A 20,220-nucleotide genomic window follows, 5' to 3' on the forward strand; every position below is an offset into this window, starting at 1 on the left:
GTTCATGTGAATCAACCTATGATCTGAGAGCTATGAAAGATTTCCGGTCTGCTTGTCGCTTCTGGACCAATGGGAAGAACTGAATGAGAATAAGCGGAAATGAACCTCTGACGTTACACGCGGAGTTATTTCAGAAATACAAAACTTTAAAAAATCGAAGCGCTGATAATACGATATGTAAAATTGAAAAAAAAAATTGACTTAGTTTAATAGTTTATTAACAAACAATAAAATTTTAAAAAACCACTGAACTTCCTCATTGATAAAAAATGACACATTTATTTTTTTAACTTAAATTATGTAGAAATCACGCCAATATAATAAATATATGTACCTACATATAAGAGATTTTCTTTAATTAAAAAAAATAATAACCATAGGTTCTTCGGTACAGTTGCTTAGCAACTTCTTCTTTTTTACTATCGATATAACCATATAAAAGTATAAATGCGCGATATAAATACATTTGCAATTTCATCATAAATCGAACTCAGAACCCCCAGTATGTTGGGCAAGATTGTTAATTTTTTCAAAATTGATTTCTTTTCGTCTCCTCAGCAATTCTATATCAATATTCCTGTACAATGTACAGTCTATTCAAGTCTTCAAAAGCCATTGTTTATGTATGCGTGACGGAGTTTTCAAATAAAATCATCACATCCCTTTCCGCACCAAATGGTGCGTAGAAAATTCCATCCGTAAACCAAATGCAGTGTACTTTTATCATCTATTACATAAAGGTAAGGTGATCAGTCTTGCACTTTAGGTGCTGGTCCAGGTACGCTGGAATAATGAAATATTGCAGTGTAAAACAACTTTCATAATCAATATTTCCTGTCGATCTTCCCAGGACCTCAGACATGGTAGGCGAAGCGAACTTATATTTCTTCACTCGATTTTTCTTTTCGGATTTCTACCTGAGAGTAGCCATCTAGTCGAAAACGCTTGTCCAGGGCCGCAATTACAAACGCTATCGTCATCGGTACATATCGAGACAGTATAAACTAACATCGATATTCGTGTACTCTTCGCGCTCAAACCAACAGTGGTACGCGAGAAGCAGCCAGCACGGACAGACTATTCAGATGAGGGGTCGCCTTCACTCCTCCTTATACTACCGTTTTATCAAATTATCAATATTACATAACAATTCATCCTAATTCTAATACAATTATGCAATAACCATGATCATTATTGATAAGTCAATAATTTATTTTCATTCTCTACAAACACCTATAATGATCTACACATTAAAAAGGTTAATAAAATTCACAATTATGGGGAAATGTTACATCAGAACATAATTACAAATACTCAAAAACATTCAGGGAAGACATATACATGTTAAAATATATTGGGTCAAATTAGTCTATTACCGTCAAACGTGACAATTTTGCCCAGTTTTAACTAACTTTTACAATATCATATTTTTTTGTATAGGACTACTCCTATCCATTTTGTTGAATAATGATACTAATTATTCTGAGCATTTTTACAAGTACAAAACGTTTGCTTATTTTTTATTTATGCAATTTTAGAAGACAAAACATGCTGGGCAAAATTATCTCCACTTGTTGACAATTTTGCCCACTTGGTAAATAACTGTTATTTTTGATTTTATCATCCTTATCATACGGTTTATTACTACTTTTTGGGAGAAAAAAACTGTTTATGTTTAAACAATAGCATCGTTGAGGCATCACCATTATAAAATTAATGAAAAAAACCGGTGGGTAAAATTGTCAACTATTTCCTCAATTTTTCTATACAATGTGGATTTGTGGGCAAGGGTTGGCACATAATTGAATTTTTAACAAAACCAAAGGAGTTTATCCTTAATCCTTTTAATTTGTTCGTGTTTGACCATACACAAGCCAATTATTTTTTTTTACAAATCATTTCAGTTCTAATGCAATTTTCGTAATTAAGGGAGCTTGCCCCCAAAACGATTTTTCTTTAAATGTGTATCTAGAAAAAAAAACGATCTTTATTTTTTTGTAGAGCAGTGCAATTATTTGCTAGATTACCTAGACTTTGAAATTGTATTTTATGTACAGAATTCATAAAATTTCGTATGTTATATTTTCTTCTTTAGACTGTTAAAAATATTTATACAAAAAACATTTAAAATAAAAAAGAAGTCTTCATAATTTCACAAAAAGCTGGCAAATTTAATAAATAAAACTTTCTAAAATGTGGTCGAATATTCTGGCATTAAATTAAAATTGGTTTTTGTACGACAATTTTTAATTTACTCACAGAAAATGACTCAATCTTGCAGTTTGTAAGATTTACATTGAATTTATGAAAACTTTGACGCAAGATTACAGGTTCAGGTAAAGATTTCACTATGTTCCAATTAAATACATCAGCAATATCCTCAACTTAAGATCACACAAAGCTCCATTACGTTTGCGTCTTACAAATGACATAATAATATTAAAATTGTGGTAGTTGATGCGCTGATAACTGAACCGACATAATATTTGTCATTTTTTGTATCAACAATGTTAAACTTTACTAAAACGAAAGCGACTTCTTCACTGTTATTAATTTCAAGCGGATCAGACACTGTTTTTTCGTTTTCTTTGGTCGTAGATTCGGTGACACGTTGTTCATATTCGTCGTAATGACTTATGGTGAATGTCTCGAAATCTGTTGATTCATCAACTGAGTAGGCATCAAAGTCTGTTGTTTCCGTGTCGCTATGACATTTGTTCAATGTTCTCCTCTATAAGATGTAGGTATCTTTTGATCCTGATGGCAGAGAAAAATCGGATGGATTGTTTACCAATTGCTGTGTGGTATAAAAAGTTTAAATGAACAGAATAACTGGCTTGTCATTTTCAGCGTGTATTTGAGTTGAAACCCCCATCAGATTTTTAAATCTTATTTGTTAAATCTTTGACAAAAAATCGGATTTATGGGCCAGTTTGAACAAAACATTCCGTTACTTCGTTTAAAATCATGTTTTTGCCGTTTTCTTCATTTTCTTTTATATTTTTTACTTTCTTGGATAATGTTTTTTCAATGTAGTATGTAGTGACAACCCTAGACGTGGGCAAAATTGTCAAAACACTAGCTAAGAAATCTAAGACAATTTTGCCCACTTAAATATCTATTGTGTTTGTTCAAATAGATATACAGAAATACGTTCTATAGCGTCTTTATTATGTATGCAATGAAATATATAAAACTTACTTTCCTCCTTTCAACACAAACTCCACAACAACAAAAGTTTTGACAATAAATAAATAAATAAATAAATAAATGAATAAATAAATAAATAAATAAATAAATAAATAAATAAATAAATAAATAAATAAATAAATAAATAAATAAATAAATAAATAAATAAATAAATAAATAAATAAATAAATAAATAAATAAATAAATAAATAAATAAATAAATAAATAAATAAATAAATAAATAAATAAATAAATAAATAAATAAATAAATAAATAAATAAATAAATAAATAAATAAATAAATAAATAAATAAATAAATAAATAAATAAATAAATAAATAAATAAATAAATAAATAAATAAATAAATAAATAAATAAATAAATAAATAAATAAAATATATAAATATTTGTAGATATACACAAACAGACCTTCAAGTTTAACTTTAAATTTCAAGTGATCAACTGAAGCTGGCGGTAAACTAAATATTTAGTTTTGCCATGGAACTATCAAAATATACTTACTAAATGTAATTTTAATGATACCAGTAACTTTTCTTACTTTAAAACTTGATTTTGCTAAGGATTTCGGCAGTGGGCAAAATTGTCATGTTTGACGGTCGTGGTTTATAGAATAATGTCATTTTTCCTCGTATCGGCAACAAAAAATTCCTTTCAAAACAGTACCCTGTGCCCGAAATAGGAATACTTTTATATGATTGATCCACTTTTTCCAATCACTTTTAACCTAATTCCTACCAAATATCACATCTGAGACCGTAGGTTTTGTCTGCTTGCGTAAAAGGATATCTCCACGTATGAGGGTACGAAGGAAAGAGCCAGCTATATCTTCCCAATACATCCTGACTTTAGACCATTTCAATCCTAGCTACCGGAGAGTATGGTGATCATCTGGGGACAATCGTAAAGAAGATTAATGGTCTCCAAACAAAGTCCAGGACATCAACCCATAACACGTGCAAGGCATTTGCACAAATGGACATTTTTTTCCAAAATGCCTTCGGATAGCTAGACTAAATTCATCAGAAATAATTGTCATTTAATATGGAAAATAATTAGCAATCCCATGTTATCTACCCAATTTATTGCTGTATTTTGACAGCAACATGTACGAAAATGTGTATATTTGCCTAAAAATTCAATGTATCTTCGTCAGTAACATGAAATGAGGAACTTCAGCCCCATGGGAAATTGGATGCAAAAAAGTTTCCTTACGCGCAGTAAAAATTAGAGGTAAAATGTCCTGAAAATGTACCAAAAAAAACGTTTTGATAAAAACGAACTACTTTGAATGACGTTCATATGAATCGACCAATGATAAGGGAGTTGTGAAATATTTCCGGTTTAATTACCGTCAACGGACCAATCGCCAGAACTGACCGAGAAGAAGTGGAAGAGAACTTTAAACGTCGCACGTGGAGTACCTAATTTCAGAAATACAAAACTTCCAAAAATCATAGCGCTGATAATTCGAAACATATTTTTCTTTTTGGCTTAGTTTAAAGTTAATTAACAAATGTATATATTTCAAAAACCACTGAACTTCCTCATTGAACACGTTTAGAAAAAAAGTCAACTTGTATTTTTCGTACAGAAAACTTAATTTTACTTTGTAGATAAAATTGAACATCAATTTTAACTTCCCATTAAAAGATGAACCCGAGACTCAAGTTATTTTTCACTCACATAACTTGATGTACCATTCTGCATCAATATTTTTAATTTCTAGGTACTATAATAAATATTACCACCGTACATAAGTATTAATAATACATTGAATAAGTAGACCACTGTGTTTGCGGAGTTCTTTTTCACTCACATGACTTACTATATCATTCTGCATCAATATTTTTAATTCCTTGGTACTATATAGGTACTACCACCCTCAGGGACGAAGGAGCATGTGAAGCAAGTGAGGCTGAGCCTCACTAAGAAATCATTACTATCTACCAGTACCTAATATGTATTTTCATTATATCAACACATTATGAAGATAAAAAACTAGCAACCAATATAAAAATGCTCAAAGATGTCTACAAATATAGTTCGTACTGTGTTATTTATTGTAGGTACCTACTTAACATTTACGCATATTATACGTATCCTTAAAATCTGAGCTTCATTAGAAATTTGGTATCAAAGACGCCGCTGACCACCCTACATAAGTATTAAGAATACATTAAATAAGTAGAAAACTGGGTTTGCGGAGTTCTTTTTCACTCACATTACTAATACCCGTATGCAGAGACAAAACTTAAGGTGAGCATTGGGCGCAATAACCTCCGGTAATAATAATAATATCTACAACCCATATTACTTTTTATTTAGATATTTATGTAATATCTAGGGTAAAGTAGAACAATTCGCTGGTGCATTCTGATCATTTATCACAAGGTGAGATAATCATTCTTTCAATACAAGTTTCAGTCCAAAAACATATTTTTTAAATTTATATTAATTTATCAAATAATTTGAGTGCCTACTGAGAACCTTCATCTTTCCAGGAATTCAATTTTTAATTCTAGCGGTAAATAAATGTCATTTCGCCAAGTATATTTTTTACTTCAAGAAAATAATAATTGACGTCTATGAATTTATGAACAATGGTCAATACCAATATTCAAAAACCAGTCCCCAGAACACCCGAGTTGAGAGGTGAAAAGGCCATAAAAAACGAAGAAGAAGAAAATAATATTTCTATGGGTAGCCTCCGCTTGACACTTGACGCAGAAATCTGTGGACAGTTGTTTTTTTTGTTTAGTGTTGTGTTTAATTACTTATATATTTTACAATGTTTTACTATTCAAAACGATTTCATATTAATTTAAATAAGCGCATTTTTCGGCCAACATGAAAACTCATGGAAAAAGACTAATCTTAAATCTCCGGCTTAAGCTTAAAAATATCTTTCCGATGGATTCTCTCTTGAGGAATCGTAATCTGTCGGTTTTAAGTGGCGTATTATGCTTACTTTGTGCGGTCGGACTTGTCGTAGCTCAAGATGAATATAAAACGCAAGAAACATCGAGCATTTCAAATTCCAGCGAATCACTGGGAGAATTATTTCGTAAGCGGATGATAGGCAAGGCAGCCACGATCCTTTCCGCTAAATTCCACGACGCTAGCAACGAAGAACTTGGATCTACTACTTTGGAAAACATTTTGGATTCCTTGCATCCCAGTACTCGGTCTCTTTCGGATGACGATCTCGTCCTAACTATTTCTGAACGGCTTTCTGCGAAGATAAACACAGCTACACTTATATTGCAAGACATGAAGAAAAATCTCATGAACGACTCGAACCTACAGTCGTTTACTTATCCGTGCCCGCTGAATTCGTTTAAAAAATCTCACCATCTCCGAGACATTAAGATCAACAGTGATAAAGTGACACTTAATATACCCAAAAGTAATTTTAAATCTTACATCAAAAACGCCGCTAAAAAGTTTAATTTTAAAGTGAAGAGGCAATATTTCTTATCGGTTAAAGATGCCGCTACGGACCAGGTGTGCGGGCCGGCCTCCACCAGAAGTAACTCGAGGAAGTTGTTCCATCACCTTCTCCAACCGCAGCCCGAGCACTTCCTCTTCCTACTGGACTCCTCCCGCCTAGACATAGAGGGCGCGCGCCTCGCCTCCTCGTTGCTACACCAGCTCCTCACCCTACTGCTGCCCCGGGACTCTGTGGGCCTTCTGTCTGTGGGGAACTCTGCCATGGTTCCTCTCACCGGTCATTGTGATAATCAAACCGCGCCAGTCGGATATGCCACAGACAAAAATAAAGATTCACTTTTTAAGTATCTGAATTCGATAGACACAAGCGATACATCACCCAACATAACAAAATCCTTTGAAACCGTATTGGATACTATTACTTCGAGTAATGTATCGAATGTTTCTATTATTTACATCGGGGATGTTTCGTATTTGGCGTCGGAAATGGAAAAAATTGCCAAGTTATTAATCGGTTTTAAGAATAAGTTCAATTCCCAATTTATAATTAGTGGATGCGACATTCATATTAGTGGTGACAATGAAAAATCACAACAGATAACAAATAAAATTATTTCAGAAGTCTGTCACAATTATGGCATTCTGTGTGCTGAATCAATTATACACTTTAATGGCTCAACATCAGTCGGTCAAGTGGCTTCGCGTTTGCTGTTGCACCTCCCTATAGGGCCGACAGGAGACCGAGTGCAAGTGGGTCTTCCTCTATGGGAACCTCTCCAACGAGACTTGCTGGTTCCTGTTGTTTTACCCGTCGCCCCCCTCGGATTATTGGCATTAGATCTTTATTTGTCTGATCTCGCAGAAGACATTATTTATTTTAACTCTTTCACGCAGAGGCGCAGAGCATTTCTGGTTGATTTCTCTGGCAATGTCATCGCTCATTCTACTTATCCTCGGCCAGAGGTAATCGTCTCCGAGCCAAAACTAATAGACATATCATTTTTAGAACCCACAGAAGAATTTTATCTTGTTAAGCGCAATATGTTACGCGACTCCAGTGGAACGCTCAATATCAAAACGAAGGAGGCGGGCGTCGATTACACGTGGAAGTCGGTGAAAGGACTTTACATTGTGTGCGTCGTGTCGGAGAGTGTAGACGGAACTAAGGGAAGAGGGGAAGGTGGCAGGTTGGCCGGGGGCGTGGCGCGGGAGCTGCAGCATCATCGCATGGACCTTCTGCCCCCGGCGCATGCTTCCCTCTGCCGTCACTTCCAACAAGTAGCGACTATTCATAAAGGAACGCTTTATCTCAGTCCTTCAAGCTTTCAATCTCCTTTCCAATATTTGTATGATATTAGGAATGGAAAAGATGTCTCTCTTACTCTAATGCGAAGTTACATGGCTTACTTGAAAGATACCACTAGATTACTTTCTAATCCCGGATTAAAAAGCGATGTTCGCAACGATGTCGGTATATTGAATCCGATTCTTAGCTATTTCAAAAGGCAACATATACGCGGAGCATTTAATAAATATATTGTGCGGAGATATGCGGCATCAAAAAACGGCGTCTTGGTGATGTTTCCTGGCTCTATATTAGAATCAGATTTTGAACCAAATAGAAAACCTTGGTTTGCGAGAGCACTGCGTAATCCTAGAAAAGTAGTCTTGACTCCTCCACACCTCGATTCTGGTGGAGCGGGATACATAATCACTGTATCCAGAGCTCCCACTGGTTCTATCGAAAATTCCAAACCCTCTATAGTACTCTCTATGGATATGTCAATGGGATACCTTTACAAATTGTTACTAGACTCGTTACCTTTGTGTGTAGAACATAATATAAAGTGCTTCATTATGGATAATCGGGGCTATCTCTTATCGCATCCTGGACTTATGGACCCAGCTGGATCAGGACCTGTTGAACGACAGCATGTCACCCATAAGGAGTCTCTTATCGCCAATGATATGCTCAACCAAAGAGGGTTTGTTCAAAAACAATTATGTAAAAATTATGCAGATGGCACCGTTCAAAGATTTTACGAGTTCAACACGTCTTTAGATAATGTACTGACAAATATCGTGCACGGAGAACATTGCGCCCGCTACTATATATCAGCAATTCCCGGTACAAATACTTTTGTAGGAATGGTGAACTCCTCCTGCAACTTAGGAGCTTTCTGCCCTTGCAGCGTAGTTGACCGGCTCTGTCTTAACTGCAATCGCATGGAGCAGAGTGAGTGCGAATGTCCTTGCGAGTGCGCTTTAATAGAAGACACCTGCTCCTCACCTCCATCCGCAGTACCCTTGTGTGACTTTCTGCCCGAGAAAAACACTCGCAAAAATCACTTTTTCTACAGCATGGCTTCACATTTGGATTCCTGCTTTGACTTTCAGTGTGAATCGTACAGCAGTAAGTCGGCTTGTCTCGGAGTGCTAGGCTGCGAGTGGTGCCAGTTAGACAGGGACGGTGAGAGCGGACTGTCTGCCCCCTTCTGCGGGGTTCAAGCGACTTGCTTCGGGGGAGTGCTCGGCGGACCCACACCGTACGGAGAGGGCTCCCTCGGGCAGGTGGCTCGAGATGATCAGGCGCCGGCGTATTCCGCAGTTGGACCAATAGCTGGCTGCGCAGTTGCCTTGTGTCTAATTTTGGCTTTAGCCGTTTACTGCTACAAGCAAAACTTGGCTGCGGAAGCGTCAGAGCCTTACCCCGTACCACTGCCCGAAGCGTGGTCTCACGGAGGGCTGCGGGCCGGCGGCCTAAACTCAGAGGACGACATTCGAGATGAAAGATCGGGACACTTAGACAAACCATTACTTGTTGTGGAGCCTGTTGCTCCTGTTTCCCCTTATCGTATTCTCACAGGGTACAGGCGCCCTAACACAGCTGGGGAGTCAGACCATGGCTACTCCACCATGACTCCCCACGATGACTCAGAACACCAGGCGTTCGCGCTGGTAGAGCCCTTCCTGGCCCCGGGAGGCCCCTCCCCAAGCTTGTCCCCAGCCCGCGGAAACACAGAGGTCCACACTACGCAGCTGCCCTGCGGGAAGCACCATGTGCTGGCACCCGTTACTGTACATCGTCACATGGAGGCTACGTAACATGTAGCTTTTGCTGCTCTCCTGTTGTGTACCATTTAGCTGCACAGGCAAGAATGAGAAAATTTATGATATAAAATATTTATACCTCGATATATTAAATACATAACATCAGATTCTTTTGAAAATAAATCTGTGTTACTACTGTGTGTGCTTTGTGTATTTCAGCGACTTTTTAGCTTTAATTAAACAGTAAGGGAGCAATGTGCATTTTGTGGTAAAATAATAGAAGTACAAAAATGTAACTCAATTTACTTGAGTGACATTCTATGCTTAATATAAAGATGAGAACTATATTATCCTTAATCTGATTACCATGATCAATATCTTTTTTTTATGTGATGTACATACAGATTTGTATAAATGATATTTTATTTTCCTACTAATTATGTTGAAATGTGTGTAAATTACAATTTATAAAATAATTGAGCAATTGAGGTGATTTGTTCATTAAATTCTGTTCTACCACGCAATTGTTTTCTGACATGTAGAACGTATCATTTTACCTCTCCTCGATTTTTAAATGAGACTAAGTAATTGTTAATTTTACTTTTCTAAGTGTTAGTTGTTAAGTTTATATTTTTAATCTTTGCTACAAATAATAATTTATTAATCAATTAACATTTTTCTTGTAACCAAAAAATCCATTTATCAGAAAAACATGTATTTTTAAAATATTTTATTTTATGTTAAAATTATGTTTTATAATACCTATAATAATACCTGGTTTTTGTTGGAGTTGAACATCGTATGACATGTTCCATTTTTCAATATTTTCAATAATCAAAATATGCCACATGACCAGGTAGATTTTTTTAATATCCATATTATATTGTGGGTCTTTACAAATAGTCGATTAAATGCTGTGGAAAAATGATTCATTTGTGAAGAGAGAAAAAACATAGTATACACAATGTTTCCAAATAATATTTATTTAAATTGTTTCAATCTATAATTGTCCAATTTTATTAAATTTTCAACTTTTTTTTTAACTTTAATGTTCTTGATTTACCCAATGTTTATTACTATATTTACTGCTATAAAAATATAATTCAAATTATATTTTGCCATGTGTAATTTCTGTAATCTAACCACTGACAATAGATCAAAATAATATTTTGTAAAGTATACTTGCATAGAAAACATCTATTTTGATAATTTTAAAACCTAATTTACAGATTATTGAAAAAAAAAATAGATTACAGTGTCTACTTGAGAGAAGTTCCTTGTATGATTAATGTTTATTAAATGTCTTTTTTCCCTTATAATCAAGATTTAGGTGGTTTGTTTTGTTTTGAAAATTGTTTTATCATTCTATATGTTTCATAAAACTTTTGTCTTATCATTCCTCTCCCCGGTGGAGGTTGAATATCATCGTAACAATTCTCACTTTGTTGGCAGCTGCCCTGAACAAGGACTGAGTGCTGCAATGGAACCAGTCAGACAAGTCCTTTAGCCAAGAGAAGAGCCTTCTACCTGCACTGCGCCTTCCTTCAATCCTTCCTTGTAGAATGACTTGTAAAATGTTATATTTTTCGCCTCTCATCACATGCCCGAAGTACTCAAGTTTTCTTTTCTTTATGGTCTTCAGTACCTCTTTATCTTTTTCCCATCGGAAAACGTCATCGTTTCGTACTCTGTCCACCCAAGAGATCTTTAATATCCTCCTGTAGCACCACATTTCAAAGACTTTGATCTTTTTGAAGTGCTTTGAGTGAGTGTCCACATTTCGACGCCGTTTATAAGTACTGAGAAAACGTAACATTGTGCAATGCGCATTCGGAGGTCTAAATTAATTCTCTACTACAAAGAAAGTCATGCATCCTGAAAAAGCAGTCTCGCGCCATCTCTATTCTGACTTTGATCTCTTGTGAGTGATCCCATTTATCATTCAGCCAGCATCCTAAATATTTATATTGATGGACTTGCTCAATAACCTGCGCTCCAAGTTTTAAAGTCATTGGGAAAGTTTTTGTCTTTTTCCGAATAACAATACATTTAGTCTTGGACATATTCATTTCTAGCCCTTTATTCAAACTAGCCGAGTGAACTTTGTCCAATAATAGCTGCAGGCTTTCCATACTATCTGCTAGGACAGTATTATCCGCGTATCGGATATTGTTTATAATTTGTCCATTTATGCATTAGCTACAAAACTAACAGATGGTATTAACCATCTGTTAGTTCATTTAGTGCATCCTTAAAAATGGCTTCCTAGTACAAATCAAAAAGGAGAGGAGACAATGCATGCTTGCCGGACTCCTCGACATACTACTTCCAGAGTGTGTTATTTATCTTATATAAATTACGATTTGTTATTTCACAGAAAAAAATACAAATAATCTGTATGAAAGTATTTAAACATTTATTATATGATTAAATAAGGCTGGACATTTAGAATTAACATTATTTTATCTAATACATGATTTTACAAGTGCCATTTTGGTCATTGTAAATATGAAAACATTTTAAATTAGGTAGCTTAAATACTTATATTATATCTAAAATGAATTGTACTTATTTATTTTCATAAGAAGACTAGCATCTTGAAGACTGTTTTAACATTACTGATTTTGTATTGTAGAGAAACATTAAAGACATAACAGCAAATAGAAAGAACATTGATAAGGTTAACTATTATTTGACTCGCTTATCCAACTGTTCCAATGCTTTGCTAAAATTGAATAATCTGTTTTTTTACTAAAACAAATGTAAATTTCAAAGACAAAATATGATTTTTTGTAACATATACAATAGTGATGAATGATTATTTTTATTTTACATTACAGCATTTTAATATAATACTGCACTCAAATGAAAAAATCCACATTTTATAAATAATGTATGTACTTCCTAAATCACTGAATGCCATATTTCAGTATTATGATGTTCGCCAAATAATTTTACATGCTTATTTTTTAATGTTCTCTAGTTTTTATGAACTCATGACATCAGCGAAAACATATTTATAATATTTGCTTGCAAGTATGTGTACGTATTTTTTTTAATTAAAAAGAAAACAGTATTTTGTAGGTACCTATACCGAAAAGAAAAGTCACAATTAATACCTATGCTTATCATGCAAGTGTTACTCAAAAACAATATTCATGTATCTTAATTGTTATTTTGCAATAATTATTTACCAAATAGATAAATAATTATTTAACTTTTTTTATCAATAAACTAATTATAGTATTATGTGTACAGTGATTTTTTGTAATGCCATATATTATGTCTAGGACAATAATTTCGTAATATTAAATTTTATGCTAAAATAAAATATTTCTTATGTATTCATTTTTATTTATTGACACCTAAAAATATTTCTGGATATATCGATGGTCTAGAATCTAGAACAACGTTTCCCAACCTTTTTAAGCCCGCGGACCGGTGAAAATAGGAGAAAAATCTTGCGGACCGGTAACACAGGTATAAAAATAGCAATTTGCGTTTTTTTTAGTACAGGAATTTTAAAATGGGCGACAAGTGTTTCTGCTGGCCGTCAGAAAATCTCAACGAACCGGTCCGAAGCCGGCGCCAGCGGTTGGAAAAAGCTGGTCTAGAAGACAAACATGCTAAGCAGAAAAAAAAGTTTTTCGACATTTTAACATTGAATAATTATTAATGAGCGTGTCGTGCCATTTGCACTCTGTAGAATGCTAATTGTTCATCTCTTCCCAAATCGTAGTTGCATATTTGTAATTAAAGGCAAGAAAAATTACCAATTCTTTCATTTGCACGTTTGTCTTCTAAGCCCAGTGGTCCCCAAACCCCAGGCCGTGGATCAAATGGTACTAGGCCGCGCAAGGCCCTGCTTAAAAATCAAAATTACTTTCGAAAATACCTATAAAATTTACTACGTGCTGTAGTAACTGAAAATTAATCCCTATTGCCATTAATTTCCGACATCCTATCTATGTGAAGCGGGTTTTTCTGCAGTGACAGCAACTAAAACAAAACAAAGAAATAAACTGGACACAAGCAAAACACTTCGGGTGTCACAATCTCCTATTTATTACCCCCAAATGGAACCATCTCGTTTCAATGAAGCAAGCTCAGGGTTCTCACTTATTTAGCGTTAAATCAAAACACCTAAAACTTCAAAAACAAAACTTTTCAAGAAAATAGATAAATAAATTTCAATTTAATATATCTTCAAGATATCAGAATAACATTAAAATCCCAATATTAAACCCTGAGCATTCTCAAAATTATTTTCTCTATCTTGGAAAAATAATACTTTCAACCTTCCTTTGCACCTTAAAATATTGAAAATACCCATGAAAAGAAAATAAAAAAAATAACTGAAACTTAATAATCTTTCATTGTTATTATTTATTGTTTCTTCATTTTTCCCACAAACCTTGTGTTTTCTCTATTATTTGTCACGATGACTTATTATGTACCACAGTTGTAAGTTTTATACGTATTTATTGTACAAATATATATTGTAATTAATTATTTTTTTAATTCATTCATGTGTCACGTTGACCGGTTCGCGGTGACAAAAAGGTTGGAGACCACTGTTCTAGACCATCAATATGAGAAATTACTTTTTCTTTACTTTCTTAAATGAAACGCAACAGCAAAAATACTATAATTCGTAGTTTGTAATGATTTTATAAATTTGGAGGCACCGTGTCTGACAAAATAAGATATTTATTTTAAAATCGATAAAATTAGGTAAGTGCCAAACAAAAAAATAATAATTTCGAGCACCATAAAATTTAATATTTGAGGCATTTTTTAATATAAAAGATTCAAGATTTTTTTGCAATCCATTCCTGGAAGGGAAACCCAATGTCTTGCAGGAAACATGTTAACACAGCATGGGTTTAAACTGCAACTGGGTTGACCATACCATTTTTACCAAAATATGAGTGTAAATTCACTTTAATTAATTATAATGTATAGGTATATAAATTCCTTCCCATCCGTACATTAGAAATAACATGAATATTAGATGATATGTATATTGTTAGATATGTGTACAATAGAACATTAGAAATTGTACACATTTAGTATATTTTTTTAATAAAAAAAAACCCGAGGTTGAGATGGTAAGGTTGGGAAAAAAAAGAAAGAGGTAAAAATAATATTTGTCCATGCAACTTTCTGAGCTGAATTACCTAAATTATATATTGATTACATGTCAATTATTTAGTTTTGTTTTTCTCCATGTGCAGCTGACAGAGTTATCCAAAATTTAATTTACCTACTAATGCGTTTCTTGTCATTGTTTAGTTTTATTATTTAAAAATTAATTCTGAGTTAAACTCAGACCCTTAGAGAGGCTATATTTTAGGTGTTGGTTGCACATATGGAGAATAATAAAAGCTTATTCTTATTTATAAGTAGGTATCCATATATTTTTTAAGTGCCTACTCAATTTATAATAAACTTTCTCTGTTTATGGTTTCCTCTAAAATTTCTACTTCCGCTTTCCGTAAAATACGCTTTTTGTTTATGGTACTTCATGGCGTTTCGGAAGTGGTAGGTTATAATTCTCAGATTCGTTAAAAGTTAAGGTTTGTATTTCATTTATCAAAATATAAACTTGTGTTTAGAGTATAAAAATGTGCTACATCCAACTTCGACATGGATTGATCGGAATTTAACTTGTAATATCAGTAAGTGTTTCTCATCGCTTGTGATTGTTCGTCGGCAAAATGACGCAGTTTTTACCTCCGAATTTACTAGCGCTATTTGCGCCTAGAGACCCGATACCTTTCTTACCTCCTCCGAATAAACTTCCCCATGAGAAGAAACAGAAAGGTTATCTCGGGGTCGGGGGTTTTCTCAACTTCTTCGAGGACCCCTCCGAGACTCCTCCGCCTACTCGAGTGGAGACCCGCGAGGAACGTTTGGAAAGAAGACGGCGAGAGCGCGCGGAGCAAGTGGCCTACAAGCTAGAGCAGGAGATAGCCGTGTGGGACCCCAACTCCGCGACAAGCTGCACCGGAGACGCATTCAAGACCCTGTTCGTGGCTCGCATCAACTACGATACGTCCGAATCCAAGCTTCGCAGGGAGTTCGAAGGCTACGGGCCCATCAAGAAGATCGTCGTCATCCACGACAGCGAAAATGGTAAGCCGCGCGGGTACGCCTTCATAGAGTACGAACACGAGAGGGACATGCACTCGGCCTACAAACACGCGGACGGTAAGAAGATCGACGGGCGGCGGGTACTGGTGGACGTGGAGCGCGCCCGGACCGTGAAAGGCTGGCTGCCGCGCCGCCTGGGCGGGGGGCTGGGCGGCACGCGGCGAGGGGGACCCGATGTCAACATCAAGCACTCGGGTCGGGAGGACAACGAGCGCGAGAGGGAGCGCTACCGGCTGGAGCACGAGCGCGAGGGGCGCGCCCGGCCCGCGGAGCCCGACAGGCGGCGCTCCCGCGAAAGGGAAAGGCCGCGTCGGCGCTCGCGCTCTCGTTCCCGCGAGCGCCGCCGGCCGCGCCGCTCGCGGGAGCCGGAGGAGCGCGGCGAGCGCCCCGAGCGCCCTGAGCGCCCGGACCGCCCCGAGCGCGGCGAGCGCAAGCGGCGCCGCTCGCGCGACAAGGAGCGCCCGGAGAAAGAGCGCGAGCGCGAGCGGGGGGATCGGGAGAAGGACCGCGACAGGAGAAAGCGGCGCGAGCGCAGAGAGAAGCGCGAGGACGGGGCTGTTAAAGAAGAGCGAATTAAAATCAAGGAAGAACCGGTGGACGACTACCCAGACTACTCCACGCAGTACCCTCCGCCCTTCGAGGCCGGAAACGTCAAGTTTGAGAATGAGGAAGATGAAAAGAAATTCCAACCTGACGATTCTAATGGACATTACGAAAATCAGGAAGATGGTGAATATGAAGGAGAGGACTATTGAGCTTCGGCTTTTAGTGTATTTAAGTCTAGATGTACTTTAATATTAACATTCGATCATTGAGTTATCCTTACAAATGATGTGTAAATTTTTGAGAGGTTTGTATCGCAATCTTCGCTTGTATCGCAAGACTTACCGGGAGTTCGCAAATAATGAGAGGGTAAATTTATGGTACATTTTTACTTGTCATTCTGAGTTTTTAGATTTCGTCAATAAGCCAGCATTATTGTAATTTTCTGTCACTAATACACTACAATAGCACTATAGTAAGAACAGTGCGTAGGCAATTTATTAATTTAAATGACCACTTCTCTGCTGAACTGGAGATGAAAACATTCTGTAAGTTAAACCGAAGTCTGCAGGTGTACTATCGGCACCTTTATATCTTTATAGTAATATGAACATCAGCTGTTATCAGCTGCAGGTTTCAATTAATAAGTATCGGATCACCGTAAATTATTCCCCCAAGGTATGAACAAGTTAATTCTTTTAGCCTTTATGTTATTTGATTCTTTTAAGTTCTTTTATTATTTTAATATTATTCGCAGTAAGTATTGATAGTCTACTAAATTTCCTTTGTGATTACCATTATAAATTAAATGCTTTTAAGTTATCGGTAAAGGTAATTTTTTAAATAAAATTCTTTCAATCTTAAGGATTGCCGAGTTTAAAAAAATGGGTCTATCAGTTAAGTATATTATGTTAATAGATCACTCAAGTTGTAAGTATAAAGTTTATGTATCAAACAAAATATTCCAAGTGCTAAACAAAAGTTGTAAGTATCAGATTAAAAATTGTTAATATTGTTTGGCAGCAATTGTATTTTAAGTTGCATGCTTTAAGGAGTACATACTAAAATGCAATATATCGGACAGGACCATAGTTTAAAATTTAATAAACCAAACTTCAGAAGTCTAGTCACCTTTTTTTTTCTTTTTTTGATATTGAATCTTAACAAATTTGTCCCGTAACTTGCTTTTTAGTTTGAACCTGCTTTAGATAATACATGTTTAAAAACTTGACTATTGCCACGATGATTTCGCCCTATTTGGTTTTTTACCAATTCAGGTAAAAGTGTACTAAACTGATTCAGGTAATGTCTGAAGTGTTTGTGTAGTGAAAAACGGTAAGAAGTGTTAAGATAAGGTTATATCGGGGGAACCTCTTGACTTGTGGTAAACTAGTGTTATTTATTATTTACTGAGTCTCCAACGGGCAAATCATTGGCATTTATTCCGGTTTGTATAGTTGTACAAGTAAGTAATATATTGTAAATGCCTCCGAGAGAGCTGTGGATGGAGAGGCAAGTCAGGTATATTGGTCTTTGTCCTGTATTAAAGATATTCCCAGAATATAAAAAACTCTTGTTCCTGCCTTCACAGTTACGGGCTGTACTTTGCCATTGTAAGATTGCCGCTAACCAAACTGGTAAAATTGTATTTACTCCAATTTATTTTATGTTCTCATTTTAATTTTCAAATATACAAATGAACTTCTGTGAAGGGGAATTGGTTATTTCTCTTTACAATGTCGTTTTACCATATTTGTTTTTTTGTTCTAATAATCCCATTACCCTTGCTCCCCTAGTTTCAAATTCTGTTTAAACCTTTTAGGCTTCGGAGATGCGGCATGCGGCATTTGTAGCGAGGACAGTATTCGTACAAAATAATAACATCGAGGAAGCATGTAGAGTATTAAATAGAATATTAGGAAAAGAGGGATTACTGGATCAATACCGTCGCACTCGTTTCTATGAAAAACCCTTTCAGGTAGGTCCTGCGGGGATTTTCCGTTTCTCTTAACTATTCAGGCTCTTCAAGCTGCATGCCTCCAATAGTGCTCTAGTTTTGTCAATTTGTTGGATATACATCCCGATAGGTCTTGGCAAAAATTAGACTTACCGAGTCTTCTTTTGCTTTCAGACGAGACGTCGCGTCAATTATGAGAAGTGTAAAGCTATCTACAATGAAGACATGGATAGAAAAATACAGTTTATCTTGAGAAAGAATCGCTTAAATGCATTCCCGGGCTATGATCGTTAATAGCTTTGTCACTTGTTGCGTTTATTTTCAACCCGCCACCTGAGTAAGCCTTGTGGTAACTTACTGTTTGAAAGAAATATAATAATTTAGGTATGTGTATTAATAAATTTGCATAAAACATACAACACTTTTTGATGTTTTTTTCACACAAAATCCACAATGCATTACAATTACAGTTTTGGTAGGTATGGTTATTTTGGTTGATAAGACTTTTCCTCTACTATATATTTATTATTTGTCTGATTCATTATTCTCCTGTTCGCGGATTGCATTTTAGCGCAACCAATCATATCTGTATTTATGTTTAAATTCTTTCTTATTTTTGTTCTACTGTAAAATTCCATTCATTTTTCACAAATGTGGAACATTATTAAAAATTCATTTGTTTTAATAATACAATTTTTAACATAATTATTTCCCTGCTTTCAATTTTAAATCTTAGGTTACATTTAGACAATTCTTATATATTATATAGTTATGTAGAAGTACAAAAATCTAAATAAGACCTATGTTCATTCAGTAATTTGTGATGCACCATATGAAAATCCTTCATGCATGGAATTTTATGTTGATTCAACGTAAAACCGTTTTGTGGGTCGGAGCTTTGATTATGGTTCATGTGCAAAGAGTGATTCATAGTCACTAGTCATAAGTAGATAAAAAATTATGTATTTCAAAAATAAAAGCATATTTTATAAAATGTGAGTGACGTCTAGATACAAATAACGTATTGCAATATATTTTTTGTATTACAGATAAGATTACTTTAAAATCTATATTAACAAAATGAATACTCAAATTTTTGTATAAATATTTATGATAACTTAATTACATGAAACAGGCACATCACTATTGATTGAAAAAATGTTTTAAGATATATTGATTACTTCTACCATCACACGCTTGGCCAGCTTCAGAAGAGCCTATTAACTAAAGTTTTACCATGAGTGAATCTTTGGAAACTAAAAATGGGTAGGTACGTTAATAACTGCCCGAGATGTCACTATTGGTTGCATAATATTATAGGATATATTATAATAGTAGCCAAATTGCATAGTTAGTAAAAAATTAGAAATGTGGATATACTTTGAGATATGCATTTTGTGTGGAAACTTTTATTTCTGCATGTTTCACAAGACTAAATTGCAATGCGACGCTTTCTCTAGTAATATTTTTCCATTTTTATTAGTTAGCGAGCAAATTTCAATTTTTAAAATATTCTGTAGCTAAATTATCTCATAAAAGTCCGGCAATTAAGGTCCTGGGAGAACTATCATTCATTATTCTAGGGCAATGCTAGTTCTGTTCCCAACTAAAAATGTACGCTTTTATACTTTTCACATTCAGCTTAACAGGACCAGCCATGTAATAAATTCTACTAGATAACCACCATAGTGTAATTGCTAAGATGAATGCCTCGTACATGGTTGTTTCGAGTTCAATTCCCGATGAAATTGTGATTTTTCTTAAGCCCGAGTATTGGGCAAGCTAAAAAATCTATGAAATAATCAATGTCCCTAAGAAATAAATATAGGTGTCTGATCAAATTGTCAATACTAA

At 35.2% G+C, this 20,220-nt stretch overlaps 3 protein-coding genes across 4 annotated transcripts; all 3 read left to right on the forward strand.

Annotated features, from left to right (window-relative positions):
* Positions 1-5,939: 5,939 nt before the first annotated feature.
* On the forward strand, positions 5,940-13,052 carry LOC148275913 (VWFA and cache domain-containing protein CG16868). The gene has a single exon (XM_088235032.1). The coding sequence runs from the start codon at positions 6,057-6,059 to the stop codon at positions 9,762-9,764; it is 3,708 nt and encodes a 1,235-aa protein (XP_088091158.1). The 5' UTR covers positions 5,940-6,056; the 3' UTR covers positions 9,765-13,052.
* Positions 13,053-15,227: 2,175 nt separating this feature from the next.
* snRNP-U1-70K (small ribonucleoprotein particle U1 subunit 70K) lies at positions 15,228-18,159 on the forward strand. Its single transcript, XM_088235047.1, has one exon. The coding sequence runs from the start codon at positions 15,431-15,433 to the stop codon at positions 16,619-16,621; it is 1,191 nt and encodes a 396-aa protein (XP_088091173.1). The 5' UTR covers positions 15,228-15,430; the 3' UTR covers positions 16,622-18,159.
* Positions 15,228-18,787, forward strand: mRpS21 (mitochondrial ribosomal protein S21). 2 transcript variants are annotated; one of them, XM_088235052.1, is made up of 3 exons: positions 15,228-15,289; positions 18,232-18,387; positions 18,541-18,787. In XM_088235052.1, the coding sequence occupies exons 2-3, from the start codon at positions 18,241-18,243 to the stop codon at positions 18,658-18,660; spliced, it is 267 nt and encodes an 88-aa protein (XP_088091178.1). In that variant the 5' UTR covers positions 15,228-15,289; positions 18,232-18,240; the 3' UTR covers positions 18,661-18,787. The 2 variants fall into 2 exon arrangements, with proteins under 2 accessions (XP_088091178.1, XP_088091177.1); XM_088235051.1 differs by having other exon boundaries at positions 15,228-15,254.
* Positions 18,788-20,220: the final 1,433 nt, after the last annotated feature.

This window comes from Micrasema longulum, unplaced genomic scaffold (assembly GCF_059751315.1).
Source record: "Micrasema longulum isolate JH-2025_06_02 unplaced genomic scaffold, ASM5975131v1 h1tg001317l, whole genome shotgun sequence".
NCBI classification, from domain to species: Eukaryota; Metazoa; Arthropoda; class Insecta; order Trichoptera; family Brachycentridae; genus Micrasema; species Micrasema longulum.

What these genes read in the sequence shown, in the direction of transcription:
- snRNP-U1-70K (XM_088235047.1), top strand. Translation starts at nt 15,431, where the DNA reads ATGACGCAGTTTTTACCTCCGAATTTACTAGCGCTATTTGCGCCTAGA.
- LOC148275913 (XM_088235032.1), top strand. Translation starts at nt 6,057, where the DNA reads ATGAAAACTCATGGAAAAAGACTAATCTTAAATCTCCGGCTTAAGCTT.
- mRpS21 (XM_088235051.1), top strand. Translation starts at nt 15,228, where the DNA reads ATGGTACTTCATGGCGTTTCGGAAGTG. An exon ending in TTCATGGCGTTTCGGAAGTG is followed by an intron (nt 15,255 to 18,231) that starts GTAGGTTATAAT and finishes TAAACCTTTTAG; the next exon opens with GCTTCGGAGATGCGGCATGC. An exon ending in TCTATGAAAAACCCTTTCAG is followed by an intron (nt 18,388 to 18,540) that starts GTAGGTCCTGCG and finishes TTTTGCTTTCAG; the next exon opens with ACGAGACGTCGCGTCAATTA.